The sequence below is a fragment of the Mesoplodon bidens genome (genome assembly GCF_964165515.1).
Source record: "Mesoplodon bidens genome assembly, chromosome: 2".
NCBI classification, from domain to species: domain Eukaryota; kingdom Metazoa; phylum Chordata; class Mammalia; order Artiodactyla; family Ziphiidae; genus Mesoplodon; species Mesoplodon bidens.
In genome coordinates, this window is record NC_138177.1 from 184,099,496 (window position 1) to 184,114,118 (window position 14,623).

The following is a 14,623-nucleotide window of genomic DNA, read 5'->3' on the forward strand; positions in this document are numbered from 1 at the left end:
CACTTCCCTGCACGGGCTCCAGCCCTCTGCCCGCTTCTGCTCTTCCCACCCTCAGCCTCACACCTGCCAGGCGGCCTCCGCACTTGCCCCTGGAAGGCCCGGGCCCACATCTCCCACCCCCCAGTCACCTCCTTCCCAGCAGCTCACAGGCCCCACCTCCATCCGAGCCGATCTCCGTGTGCACCTGCCCACCGTCTGTCCACGCCTGAGGGGGCACAGCCTCCTCTTCACGCCCCTCAGGGCCACTGCCCACTCGCGCTGGCGCAGGTTCTCAAGTTAAAAGGGGGGGTGTCCATCATTGGGAAAAGCAGGGCTTCCCAGACCTGCCTTCCCCTCATCATCTCCGCTCTCTCTACCGAAGCCCAACTCACCGCCCTCTCCACTGAGCACAGACGTCGGCCTCCAGCCACCAAGGCCAGCCCCTCGTCCTCTGAGGACTTTGCCTCCACAGTATCTCTGTTCTCTCCCCGCCGTGAGTTTTCATTCTCTGCCGGACCATTCACGCTGGCAGGCAGTGTGCCTGAACGCTCCCTCATCACAAACAGCAAAACAAGACAGCAAAGTCCTGTGTCACCTCTGTGGTCCTCTCCCCTCCACTCTCCCCCTTCCCCTGCAGCCCAGACACTGCAAAATCTCCAGCTCCACCCCCTGCCTCTGCTTGTTCACCCCCCTCCCCCTAATCTGCTGCACTGGGGCATCTTCTCACCAAGCCTCCAGTAGTCCACCCCTGACACAGGACAAGGGTGACGGTCCCTTGGTTCTCACCTCCCTGGCCTCGCAGGAGCTCTGACACTGGACCACGTTCTCCTACCCCTCTCTCTCCCCTCCCCCCTTCCCCCTTCCTCCTCCTTCCCCCTCTCCCTTCCTCCTCCCTCTCCCCCTCCCCTTCCTCCTCCCTCCTCCCTGCTTCCTCCTCCCTCTCCCCCTCCCCCTTCCTCCTCCCTCCCCTCCCTCCTCCCTCCCCCTCCCCCTTCCTCCTCCTTCCCCCCTCCCCTTCCTCCTCCCCCCTCCCCTTCCTCCTCCTTCCTCCCCCTTTCCTCCTCCCTCTCCCCTCCCCCTTCCTCCTCCCTCCCCTCCCTCATCCCTCCCCTCCCCCTTCCTCCTCCTCCCCCCCTTCCTCCTCCCTCTCCCCCCCTCCAGGCTTCCACGTACCACCCTCCTGCCCCCCTCCCCCTCTTGCTCACACTTCCTGGACTCCCCAGGGCCCTGTGTCCATCCCCGTCCCATGCTATCCACACTCCCTCCAGGTGATCTCAACCCTCCCCACCCAGACATTGGAGGGCTTTGAGTCTCCACCTCAGGCCAGACCTTCTCCAGCTGCAAACTCACAAGTCCAGAAATCCACAGACGTCCCCACCTGGACAGCGCACGCGGCAGCTTGACCCCGACACGGCTAAAGGGGCTGACATTCTTTTCCAATCTGTGCCCGCCCACGCTGCCCCATCTCAGTCAAAGGCACCACTTTCAACTGAAGACACGAGTTGCTCAGACCCAACACTTGGAGGCCTTCCAGGTTGTTCTCTCTCCTCACTTCCCCGTCCGATTCTTCAGTAAGTCCACCCACCGCCAGCCTCCCCTCTCCGCTGGGCTGCCTCCATCACCCGCACTCCTCTCCTTCCCCTACGGTTGCCCTCCAGGAGCCTCTGTGGGACCACAGCGCTCTGTTCACCCCATTACACTCAGGATAAAACCCAGAGCCCTTACGGCCGCCCCCAAGCACCCCGCAACCTCTCCCCAGCCACCACTCTGACCTCCCCGACTCCAATTCACGTGACCCGCCCACCAGAGCCCTTCTGTCACTCATGACATCACAGGGTTTCCTTTGCCTCCACCTTCCATTTCCCCGTCATTCCCTCCTTCTCATCATTCGGGTCCTCGGGTGGGGAGGGCTACCTCCCTGGCCACACTCACCCACCCACCCTGTGAGCACCGTCCTCGCACGTGTTCATACGTGGGGTTTCCTTATTTGTGTTTGTACGTGTGTCTGTCTGTCTGCTGCCCCCGGAGGGGACAAAGACCGTGTGTGTGTTGTCTTCTGATGTCACTGCAGAGCCTGGAACATAGTAGGTGCTCAGTAAACACTTGAACTGAATGAACAAGTGAGTGAATGATGATCTACAGGGATGAGGCCAATGGGAGCTCAAGCATTTTGATCTCTGACTTGTCTGTGAAGCTCAGTTTATACAAAGGAAACTTGCTCCAAGCCCCAGTGGCTCCCAGGGCCTCTGGGCAGCTCTGGCCTCATGGGGGAGGGGCAGTGAGGGTTGGGCTAATGCTCTCCCCCCGAAGGCCTGCCTACCTCTCCAGTATTGCCAGGACTCGGGGCAGATGAAAAAATCTGCAATTTTCCCTGCCTCTGCAGGAAAAAATCCCCAGGCACTGCCAGCCCCAGCCAGAGCTAATGAAAGCTCCTCCCATTGTAGTGGGTTCAATGGCACCCCCCCTCAAAGATAGCCATGTCCTAATCCCTGGAACCTGTCAATATGACCTTATTTAGAAAAAGGACCTTTGCAGATGTAATTACATTAAGGGTCTCAATATGAGACCATCCTGGATTATCAGGGTGGACCCTAAATACAACGACAGGTGTCCGTATAAGGAGAGACACAGATACAGAAGGAATAAGCCATCTGAGGACAAACCCGAGATTAGAGGGATGCGGCAACAAGCCAAGGACACCGGAGCACCCAGCAGCTGGAAGAGGCAGGAAGGATGCTCTCCTAGAGCCTGTGGAGGGAGTCCAGCCCTGCCCACACCTTCATTTTGGTCCTCTGGCCTCTGGAACTGGGAGAGAATGAACTTCTGTGGTTTTAAGCCCCCCAGTTTGGGGTGATTTGTTGTTGTAGCCCCAGGACACTCACACACAGAAGAAAGCTTCTGTGTGTGGCACGCAGGTGAGGGTGAGGCCCAGGGATGCCTAGGACTGCAGCCGGGATTCTCGGGGGGCAGAGGCATCTTGGAATGTGGGGACACATTTGGTTGTCATGATGACTGGCATCAGCTGAGCGAGGCTGCGATGTTACCCACCCTGCAGTGCGGGGGACAGATGTGCTCCCCCTGGGACGGCCCGCTGTCCTGTGCGACTGTGAACATCCTGCCACACATTGAGGCATATTCTGAATGCTCTGAGCCCGGAGACCCTCCTTCGCCTCCACGTACAGACCCAGCGTATTCTTTGCATGATTTTAAGGAGCACCGACGTTTCCCTGAATGCAACCACCATGCACATCAAAAGGAAGCTGTATTATTTTTGTCCCCAAGGTTGCAGAGAGCTGCTCATCATTTCAGAAAGTCACGTGCCTTCAAGGCCCAGAAGACACACCTGTCTCAGCTCGTGTTGGCATCATGTTCCTGGTGATGCCCTGGTTGGGGGGAGGGTGCCTTTGACCACCTCCTTACGCTTCCCAGTGAAGATGTGCACAGACCAGCCTTTATCATAAGTAACCTTCCTCTGTGTTGCCTCTAAATCACACTCAGGGCACCATTCAAGTGCTTAGAACCACTGCTTTTGGCAGGCTCTATTTTCTATGAAAAGGTAGGTGCGTTGGAAGTGAGCTAAGGGAGCATTTGTAAATGTGTATTCGGAACTCGGGCTGTGCGTCTGGATGGTCAGGGGGCCTGCCCTAGAGCCCCGGCACTTCCTTCTGCTGCCCTCTGGCACCCTCCTCCCAGCCCAGCTTTCTCCAGCTGCCTCTGTCCTCCGGGGTGGCCCCTCCTGCCCCGTCTCCACAGAGGATGCCGGTGCCCTCCTTCATGCGGATGGGGGATAGAGAAGAGGACCCAGGTGTGCGTCTCTCAGGGGCTCCGCCCTCGGCCCAAGGACACACCCCTGGAGTCCTGGCCAGGGCCCTAGCTGCTGGCCTTTCTGGGCAGTGTGTGAAAGCACACTATGTGGGCATCTGACCCTTCCACACCCCCCCCCGCCCCCCCCGGCCTAGGCTTTGCTGGTGGAGACCCCCTGCTCCTGGAGCTTCTTGAAGGCCCAAGAGGACAGGGAAGGTTCTTTCATCACTGGACCTCACACATGGCCCAGAAAGTGCAAGCAAGTAAGACAATCGGCTTCCTCTCGGACTTAGGACCCCTGTCCCCACCTCACTCAGGATGCCCTGAAGCTTCAGGCAACAGGGGTGTGTTGTGGTGGGGAGGGTTCCCGCAAAGTCACGGAAAGGGCCCTGGCCTGGGGGTGAGGAGAGCTGGGTCCGGGTCCACCTGCCCCCCGACTCTCGATGGCTGAGCCTCCCTCAGCATCAGCACCACCCCCTGGCCCTCAGGCCAGTTTTGAGAACGTGGAGAGTGAAGCCGAGCTTGGAGCATGGCAAGTCCTTCCTGGGCTACTTATTGGGGGAGGGCTGTGTTCCAGGGGGGTCTGGAGAGAAGCAGGCTGTCCTCGTGCAAAGGATGCTCCAGCTCATGACCTCCCCTTGGTGTGATGCCCCCCAAAACACACACGGGGCTGCTGATGTGGCTCGTTAGGGGGTTCTGCTGGGTTTCCGGGGTAGGTCTGATTGCTGAAAGCCTTCCAGGGCAGAGAAAGGTCACAGAAGAGCTAGAACAATTCTGGCTGGGTACCTGCACATCCTCATCCTAATACCTTTGGGCAGCATTTGACGGACACAAAATAAGTAGCACTTTCCCAGCACTGGAGCCATTCCAACCCCCAAGGTAGCCACAAAAGGAGGTGGACTCCATCATCAGCTCTGCGCCGGCACTGCTGCAAGCTCCGTGCTCCACTGGGGTCAACACGGTCAAGTCTCAGGACGGCCTCGTGAGGTGGAAAGCATTTCCCAGTTCTGCAGGCAGGGAAGCTGGGACTCCCCGAGGTCAAGCGCACAGTCGAGGACATGCCACTGGCCCGCAGGTGGGCCGCCAGGGCCTGGGGCAGGTCCGGTCAAGGCAGGGGCTCTCCTCACCAGCCCCAGCTTTGTCCCCCACACAGCTCCCCAGACAGACTCGGCATCCCTGCTGCCAAAGGAAACTTCTGGAAAGGGAAGCTGCATCCTCTATTATCACTGATCATCACCTCCTAACCACAGACTTCAGGGCAGAGAGTCGCTGAGCCACATCGAAGGCAAAGACCGGAGGTCTGGTTTTCCTGTCTGACCGTGTGGCACATCCATCACCCGGCCATCGGGGCTGAGTCTCTGGAGCTGGGCAGGGAGCTCTGGGGAGCCCTGACCTTCCCTGGGAACCTACCTGCTGCAGAGGTGACGGTACCGTTTCTTCCCCAGGTGTAATCACTTGGGCCCTTTCACGTTAGTCACTGTAACCCAAGACCACTCCTGGGCAGGGGCGGCGGACAGAACGGGTGACATCTCACCCCAAACAGAGGCTCTGAAACCCTGTCTCTAGCAACCACCCTGCTGACCCCAGAGCCTGCCTGCGCCCGGGAACTGCTGGGCCCACTGCCTGGCCCCCGGCTGGCTGGCAGGCTGTTGACCCTGTAAGCGGGGAATGCCAAAGCTCTCCAGGGCTCTCCTTTCGCTGATGACAAAACAGGAGGGAAACAGCACCAAGGCCGTTCTTCTGGTGCTCGGCAGAAGGACACATGCCTCTCACGTTGCTGTATCAGTTCAGAGCTGGACCAGGGACCCCAAGGGGTTTCTCTTCCAGATCCTGTTCTAGAGGTGAGAAGACAGTCCTGGGGTCACACACACCCCCGGGCTCCCTCTACCAGGCAGGCCTCTGGGCTTCCAGCAGTGCTGGCCTCCCTGGCCTCTGCCCCTGTTCACCCTCCCTGTCCATCAGGACTCTCCTCATTCACCCCTCCTCCCCCATCTGTGTTTCCAGAATAACACCTGAGCTATTATTGCCTATGTGGTGTTTGTGACATTTCCTCTCGCGCCCTTAACTGTCATCTGTCTCTTGTGCCCTTCCCTGTCTGGCTTTCCCAAAGAGATTTTTAAGCTCCTTGTAAAGAGGGCACAGGGATGGGTTTTCCACCCCCGGGCCCCTCCCCACCCCAAGGTGCAGCATTTAGCGTCAACTAAGGAGTGGATGGTTCTCTGTGCAATTGATCAGAAGCCAGAAACTCTGAGACCAGTTCTCTTAACATAGTCAAATCAAAATTCTAAAAATGATGTTCTAATATTTAATTTCAACACTTAAAATCGTTCCCCTGTGAGTGGATGAAACCATATACCACCGTATATCAAAAGCATCTGTGAGTGTGGTTCCCGTGGAGGGGTGATGCATCCTACAGGGGTGTGTCTCCTGCAGCCCCCCAGGCCCTGGATCACCGGCAGCCCCACCGGCACCCTTAGAGGACACTGGTTTCCAGGTAGAGGAGGCATCGACTCAGGTCTCTTCCTGCATCTTCTGAGGGCCTGGGGAGGACAACAGCCCAGGGTGGGTGGAGGGCCACCGCTCACAGGTAGAAAGCGCAGGAGGATGGCCACCATGGTTTGGGATAAGAATTAAAGAAACTTCCTGATCCCAAAGTGCTCTTAGAAGGGGAATGAGGCCCTGAGGGAAACAAAGAGCTTCAGAAGCACTAAATGCAGTAAGTTGGAGCAGGAAGCATGTCAAGGGAATAAAAGGAAGCCGGTGATGGAGTCATCTCCAGGAGAATCCGAGGCCGGCTTTAATGAGTCAGCTCATTTATCCACTTGGTGTGAACACAGCTTTGCTCAGCAAAGGCAGGGGAGAGCTCAGGGAGGCTGGACAGGTCCCGGCGCCGTCAGCAGACACACATGATCCCACCTGTGGCCAGGACAGGTCACCCTCCAGAACCAGAGCTGGCAGGACAAGCCACACCGCATCCATACGGGAAGTCCCAATGAAGACCCCAAAGACCAGCCTCGCTGTCTACAGGGTTTAGGATGTTTAGGAAAAGCTCCACAAGCTCACTTGTTCGTTGATGCTCTTAGCCCAATTAAGCCACTCAAAATTTTGAAGTTCGTGAGTCATTTGCTTCAAATATCTTTAAATTAAGGACGGATTCATTTCCCTGGTAGCAAACACCCAGCAAGTTAATTAAAAGGGGCTCAGCATTTAAACCGCCATCGCAGCTTTAAACAGAAGGGGAGGAACATGTCTCTCTCCATCACATCTGCTTCTCTCTCCCTTCCCCTCCGATCCCGGCATTTAGAAACTACTCCATCATCATGGGACTTGATCCCAAGGTCTCCCCGCTCCCAGCTCAGGTCATCGGACCATCAGGGTGAGAGAAGAGGACACCAGCCCGTCCCACCAAGAGGACACTTAAGGCCCTCTGGTGACAAGGACAAAGCAAGCTGGAAATCATCCTTGGAAACGCGTGAGTGGATTCCAGTGTAAAAATTACCAGACAGAACTGGGAGGACATCTGAGCCATCGCATCCTTGAGCTGCTGGGTGTCACAGATCTGCGATTGATCCAGATGGGGACAAATCTCGAATGACAATGGGGACCTTGGCCCTCCTGGGCAGTGCACCTTCCCGGAGTTGTGAACACAGGCAGGTGGGGAAAGCGTCAGATGTGTCCGTGCAGGCAGGAGCCGGGGGCCAGCAGGCAGGGTCGAGGAACGTCAGGTCTGGGAAATCTTTACTGAGCAATAACTGCAGGCCAAATGCCCAGGAGATCCCGCAGTGGGCAAACGCGGGGACTGAAACCAGCTGACTTAAACTGCCCACAGCTCCCTTTACGAGGTTTAAGATTAAAGCTCAGGAAATGACTTGCCGTTTTTCCATTTTTCTCCTGGGAGACACTGTAATTCCAGACTCAGAATACAACCAGCAAGAGAGCTTTCACTGGAGAACAGTGCTTCACTGTGGTGAGCCCTCTTTTCCCGACCTCAGGTGAAGTGCTGACCGTCTGACGCTCAGCCTCTGCCAGCACCGTGTGAAGCTGCAGCTCAATGCCTTGGTGAACCTGAGCCAGGTGATTTTCCACCCCAAGCAGTTCCTGGCTAAGCGTCCTCTACACCTCTGCTCGCAGCACCAAGGTCAGGGATGAGAGTGTGGGACCTCATCAAATGACGTCACCATGGAGCAATAAGCCGGTGACAGCAAATCATCACAAGGACAATAATCATCATTGTCATCACCAACACCATCACCTCCATCATCATAATTACCATCGTCTACATCATCTCCATCAAAACCATCATCATCACCATCACCAGCATCATCACCATCATCATCACCATTTTCATCAACACCACCAGCACCATCATCTCCAACATCATCACCATCATCATCACCACCATTATTTCCATCATCATCATCATCATCATCATCATCATCTCTATCATCATCACCACCACCATCATCATTATCGTATTAACAGCAGCAAACATGTCCTGAGGAACTTTTATATGCCAGGCACCGAGCACCTGGCATGTACTATCTCACTGAATCTTTACAACATTATGAGATTTTTAATTCTGTAATTCCCACTGAGGCACAGAGATAAGAAGCAAGCTGCCCAAGTTCACACAGCTAATACAAATGAAGCCAGGAATTGGCAGGCAGGCTGTGGCGCTCTCGACTACCACACTAAAACTAGGAGAGATTTCCCAACCGCCTTACGTGGAGCGTGATTCCTGCTCCACGTCAAGTGGGCCCTTAGACAATTCCAGCAGCTTTTCCATATAATGTTAGCTCCTGACAGATTTCAGAGTGCCCCAAAATCACCAGCCACCTACCCTTTCTACACCCACCAACGCCTGTGCTATGGACAGACAGGAATGTTTAGACATTCCCCTTCTAAACATTTCTCTACAGAAGCAAAAATAAAACAACTTCCCAAATCTGATTCCAAAGACATTCTTTTGACCACAGAATTGACTTATCAAATTCTTCATATCACTTCCTAAAGCCTAATTCCAGACTTTGGGGCACCCCCCAGCTGTGAGTGGGCAAATCTGGGTCTGTTTGTCCTTGACGCCTGTAACCCTCTCCTCAGAGTCACTCTTGCTGGGTATAAAAACATCTGGCACGGATAGAGGAGTCTTAGTTGCCAGGCACCATGTTTTGTACTTGGGGTTGATTTACTGAGACTTCACAGCAACCATTTAGGAGAGAGATTTCTAAACTTTCATAAATGAAGAAAATGTAGCCAACAGAGAAGAGAACTTTCCCAGGGTCAGCCAGCTACGTGCAGCAGAGCCCAGATTCAGACGCAGATCTGCAGCCTGGAAGCACGTACCGCTCACCGTGGTGCGCAAGGCCCCCCAGACCACAGCCCTGGGATACCCAAGACCACCCTTGCTGCCTTAAATCTTGTCGGAGAAGTGTGAGTAGCAGTCATACTCCAACGAGTTGGGGGACCTAGGTCTACACCTGCTGACTAGGGGGATTTGCAGGACCCCTGCCTAGGCTCTCAATGCCCTGGGGCTTGGATCACTTATGTAGGACCAGCTGAGCTTTGATGAGCCCGGTTGTTAGGGGAATCAGCATTTCCTCTCTTTCCTTGCCTTGAACTCGAAGCTGAGGACCACTGGCTGCCCCAACTCAGCAGCCAGCATCACCTCCCAGAAAGAACATTTCTCTGCATTAGAAACAAACACACATACTTTCCCCCTTTTAAATTTGTTGTGCTAAACAAATTAATCTAGCAGCAGATTATATTATGAAGAACCATAAATCTTTTCCAAGATAAGCATCTGTCAAGCTGGATTAGCAATATCCAATGTACTATGAATTAATTTGCTAAGCCTTATAATGCTGTCCCGGGCATTTAACTTTAGTAATAACAAATGTAATTTGCAAGAAATGGGAACTCGTTTTCTCATCCATGTCTATATAGTAAGTGACGTAGGCAGAGGAGATGACAATAAGTGAGCGCACCACTAAATTCTATGATGATGATGGCTTGCGAGTTTACTGAGGTAAAAACGAATGCTTTGTAAATTGCTCTTGGGCGCCTGGCACGGAGAAGATGAATGGCAGGGTGTGTGTGTCTCTAGACCCCAGAAGGGGGCTATGTGGAAGACAGCTGAGGCACAGCCCTGCAGACCCTCTCCCGTGACACCCCCGAGCTCACAGCCTCCGTCCCTCCATCCCGACCCCCGGACCCTGGCGTTGAGATGGAGCTTGGCTTTGCTTCCACAGATATGTTGCTCTCTAGGGAAGGATTACGCAGAATAAAAACTGCAGTTCTCTTATCCAGGTGAAGGAAGGAAGTAGGTCATGGAACAAAGGCCACCCACTCCATGGAAACCTGTCCAACTACTGACCATACCCTGCCTGCCGGCCGGGATACAGAATGTGGTGCACGCACCGAGTGCAAGGGACAGCATGGCAACCTGGCTGCGGAGGGACCCTGACGAGCAGTTCTCTCTGTCCTCCGGGTTCTGTAGAGGATCCATGTCAGGTCCAAACCCTGAGGAAGTGGAGAAGCAAGCCAGGGGTGGAGGAGGCTGCACGGTGCCCCCACCCCTTTGGGCTCATGCCCTGGAACTTGCATCCTGTTTTGCAAGTCAGCAAATACTGCTGCTAGTCTAGGATGTGCAGGCACGGACACCATCTGTAAACCTGGGAGTCATGGTGGGGCATGGGGCCATGGCTTGTTCACAGAAGCCAAGGATGCTGGCAGTGGGTGGGAACACAGGGGTCCAGGATTCTGGCTGTCCCTTGGCCGGCCTGAAGCTGGGTACATGCAGAGGGCCTACCAGCAAAGGGACAAGCTTTGGCCTGGGAGATTTTCAAGGGCTACTCCTTTGGAAGCAATTGGAGGCGTTACAGGAGGAGAAAGAACAACAAAACGATGTTGCAGCAGGATATTCCAAAGCCAAGAAATGCTAGCTGTCTACACACACCTCGAATGGCACGGGCAGGAGAACCAAAGCCATCTGTCTGATCTCCATCCTCCAAACGCCTCCCAACCCATCTTCAGGGACAAGGCACCCCCCAGCCTGAGTCAGTGCGCAAAGCCTCAGCTAACACCACAGGAAGCTCCTCCTGATACACGGCCTCCGGCTCTCCTGCTGTTTAAGGTAATTGCTAATTCTAGGCCAGCCTGACAGTTGCCCCTCCTTAGGGCCATACCCTTGAGGGTTTCTGAAGACGCCACCTACCCAGTCTCCATCATCAGCACATGTGCCCACATCTAACTCCCAGGCTGGCCCAGGAGCAGAAGTCCTGCCATTCAGGAAGGTGTTTCCCTGTGTCTGGTGGGGCTCAGACACCCCTACACAGGCAGGGTGGGTACAGTGCCCACTTCAGGGCCACCTCTAAGGAGAGACCCTCTCCCTGCTCCCTTCCAGCAGCTGGAAGAGCCTGGCCCTTCCTTGCAGAGCACAACCCAGATTTGCCAGGACATATACACGTGCAAGTTCACAGACACACAGCGCTCCATCTTCCCGTGAGGGGCTATGGCTTTAGGTTCCCTGCTGGGAAATGAAGAGTCTCACAAAACAGCATTACCCGGGCACAGCTCAGCGTCCCTCCTAAGCCACCCCCTTCCCCCTCCAAATATCCCCCCCAACCCAGCCCCAACCAGAAAAGAGGTGGGCGTACCTGAGGTCTCCCCCAGAACCCGCGGGGGCTTGCTGACTTTGCCACTCTCTCTGCTGGGACTGGTGGAAGGCTCCGCTGTGCTTACCCCAACCGGTTTCCCACTCCTGGGGTCCAGGGGCTCGGTGAGCCCCTGAGTCTGCAGTGTCACGGAGGTGGCCGTGGTGGCAGTGGCGGTGGCAGTGGCCACAGCTGTCTTCCGTGTTTGGAAGATGGAGACCGTGGTGGGGCCATAAACGCCTGGAAATGTATTGGATTCCGGGGCCTCCTCCTCCCCCGTGGGCCCCCAGGCAATGAACTCCGTCTCCGTGGTGGGCCTGCTGCCTTGGAAGTCAAAGCTGTTGAAAGCAGGGCCCTGCAGGTGCCTCTTCCCCCGCCGCAGGAGGGCCTGTTGGTCCGTGGGAGCTCCACTGCCCCCCGCAGAGGAGGAGGAGGGGCCCAGGGAAGGGCTGGATTTGGCAGCAGCTGGGGGCTTGGCCAGCCCCCCTTTGGGCCCCAGAGCGGCCACCTGGTCCCTGGGTCTGTGCGCCCGTCGGGCCCGGGGACTCAGCATCTGCCCGTGACTGTGACCACGCTCCAAGCGGGGCGGCCGGGGGCTCCATACGGGCGCTGGGACCCGGGCGGGCTGTCCGCTCTTAAAACTCCACAAGCGGGGCGGCCGGTGGGGCAGCCGGGGCAGCAGCCGGAACTCGGGGCCCGGGCCCAGGGACTCGCACGCGGGCATATCCAGGGCGAGCTGAAACATGGCTATAAGGATCCAAGCATGGCTTCCTAGAGAGCAGCCGGGCCAGCGGATGAACATGGAACTGCGTGGGAGAGAGAGAAAAGCATCAGTGGGGGGCCCTCTGCCCGGGGGGCGCTCTCCACCCGCCACCAGGACGAGGAAATGCTCTTCTTGTAATGAGCGCTAATCCCAGCTTCCAAAGGGGAATGAAACCCTTCATTAGTTCACGTCAAAGGCCGACTCGAGCACGGTCTGTTAGCGTCTTAGAAGCACAGGCCGCACCACATGCGCTCAGGACCCGGCTTCACCTCCAAGGAGCTTGCCTGCACATGGCCGGCTGAGGACAAAGCGTCCGCTTACAGGAGGGAAACCGAGTCTCCAAAGCCCCCGCCTGTCAGCTGAAGAGATGACCTCACGGGCCTTCCATCCCCGCTTTGCTCTGACCCTTAATACAACGGAGGCACCAAGAGGGGAGGGGACGGCAGGGCTGGAACGTGGTCCACACCCTGGGTCCAAGGCCTGGGCACTTCCCTCTAGGTCACAGACGATCGCGGTCCGAGGTGGGTGATGCTAAGCCTGCAGCCGGCAGTCCCGAGGTTTGGAGGGACAGGGGTTTCAGCCTGTGGGGCGTCACGTGGAGCAGAGTCCCAGCATCCACTGCTCCGGGCCGGGTCCCGCGCTCTGCCAACCCCACCCTCTGCTGCCTCGTATCTCAGTCGAATGTGCCGATTTGAAAGCAGGCGCATGGCCCCACGTGCCGTTACACATACACGGGGAAAGCTGCCGGTCTGTGGCCTCCTCTGGATCTCGCTCAGGAAAAGACACGCTGCGGGGAACCTGAAAGTCCATCAGGGCGCCCACTCTGCCCAAGTGCTTGTTCTGCTGCTATTTCTCTCCTGTGCAGGTGCCCTTGGGAACCCTGTCCTCTATCTACCTCCTCAGCGCAGGGAGGCTGGGGAGGGCGCCCCCGCACGGCCTGGCGAGGGCAGCGAGGCTGAGCGCGCCCTGGGCCTGGCGAGGAGAGCCAGGGGAGGATGCAGTGCACATGGAGGGTGGGGGGACCCGCGCCCCGCGCCCTGCCACCGGCTTAGGTAACTGAGGACCTGGGACAGGCGCCCTTGAAAGTCAGAGCTCGTCAGCAAGGCCACGTCTGGAAACTGACACGAAGCCAGAGCTTAGGGACGGTCGCAGGTGGGGGTGGGAGAGCATGTGTGTTGCACTGAGCCGTCAGCCCAGAAACACTGTGGAACCAGGCCTGGGGAAGCGGAGTTTGGCAGGTTTTCTTCCAAGGGTGTCACGTGACTTTAAAAGGGACTGAATCAGTCCGTGTCTGTGTGAGTGCGTCCACGTGCCTGGGGCTGACTTTTCCCTCACTGACACTTAGGAACGTGCTGTCCCCCCAGCATGCTGAAAGGAAGAAACTTGTATTAATGAGCGCTAATTGCCGAAAAGGACAAATCCTCAAATAATAAGGCCCCAGTTTTTCAATCAGAACGAAAGCGCTTGGCTGCAGAAATTAGGAACTGCTCATTATGCTAATGCCTCCGCACCAAGAGGCTGCCGGTGTGCGATTTCTCTGCACGGCCAGCCCCGCGTGGTGCAGGGACCAGGCCAGCCTCGCTGCACACGGAGATTTAGGTCAGCGCGAGGTGCCCCCAGGCGCACACCAAGGGCGGCCCCTCTGAGGCCACAGGTGGCCCAGGGAGGGGGATGCTTTAGAAGCTCAAGTTCTCCCACCTCTCTATGCATTTGGACGCGAGCCCAGCCCTCAGGGAAATGAGATGCTGCTTCCAACAGGTGTGGTGCCTCGGCCTGGAGGGCACCACTGGCCACCCATCAGGTACCACAAGGCACTGCTGAGCACCCCCAGGCCTCACCAGGTTTCAGCATGCCCCACCAGGCACCCCCATGCCTCACCATGTCCTCCCAGGCTTCACCAGCTCCCACCAGGTCCCACCACCTCACCAGGCCTAACCAGATCCCACCAGACCCCACCAGTTACTACCAGGAAGCCCCAGACCTCACCAGGTATCATCAGGTTTCACCAGGTAGGACCAGGTCCCACGAGGCACCACCAGGCCTCACCAGGCCCGCCCTGGTACCACTAGGCCTCAACAGGCATCCCCAGGCCTCACCATGTACCCCCAGGCTTCACAGAGCACCACAGTCCTCCCTATACCCCACCACCTCACCAGGTCCCACCACACCCCACCAGTCACCACTAGGCTCCACCAGGTACTACCAGCAACCCTCAGGCCTCCCCAGGTACCTGCAGACTTCACCAGGCCTCACCAGGCCCCACCAGGCATTACTAGACTCCACCAGGTCGCACCAGGCTCTGCCAGGCAGGCTGAGTGAACAGCAGTCACACACAAACCTGCCTGCCACCACCACCTGGAGCAACAACGCCCCAAGAAATTACAACAGCGCCTGTGCCTGCCTGCCCCGCACAACTTCACATGCA

At 56.8% G+C, this 14,623-nt stretch overlaps 1 protein-coding gene across 1 annotated transcript in view; it reads right to left on the reverse strand.

Annotated features, from left to right (window-relative positions):
• AJAP1 (adherens junctions associated protein 1) overlaps nt 1-14,623 on the reverse strand; it is a 116,475-nt gene that overhangs the window by 50,115 nt on the left and 51,737 nt on the right. The window contains exon 2 of the mRNA XM_081224567.1: nt 11,439-12,241. Within this exon, the coding sequence (XP_081080693.1) occupies nt 11,439-12,241 (803 nt within the window). The remainder of the gene's footprint in view (nt 1-11,438; nt 12,242-14,623) is intronic.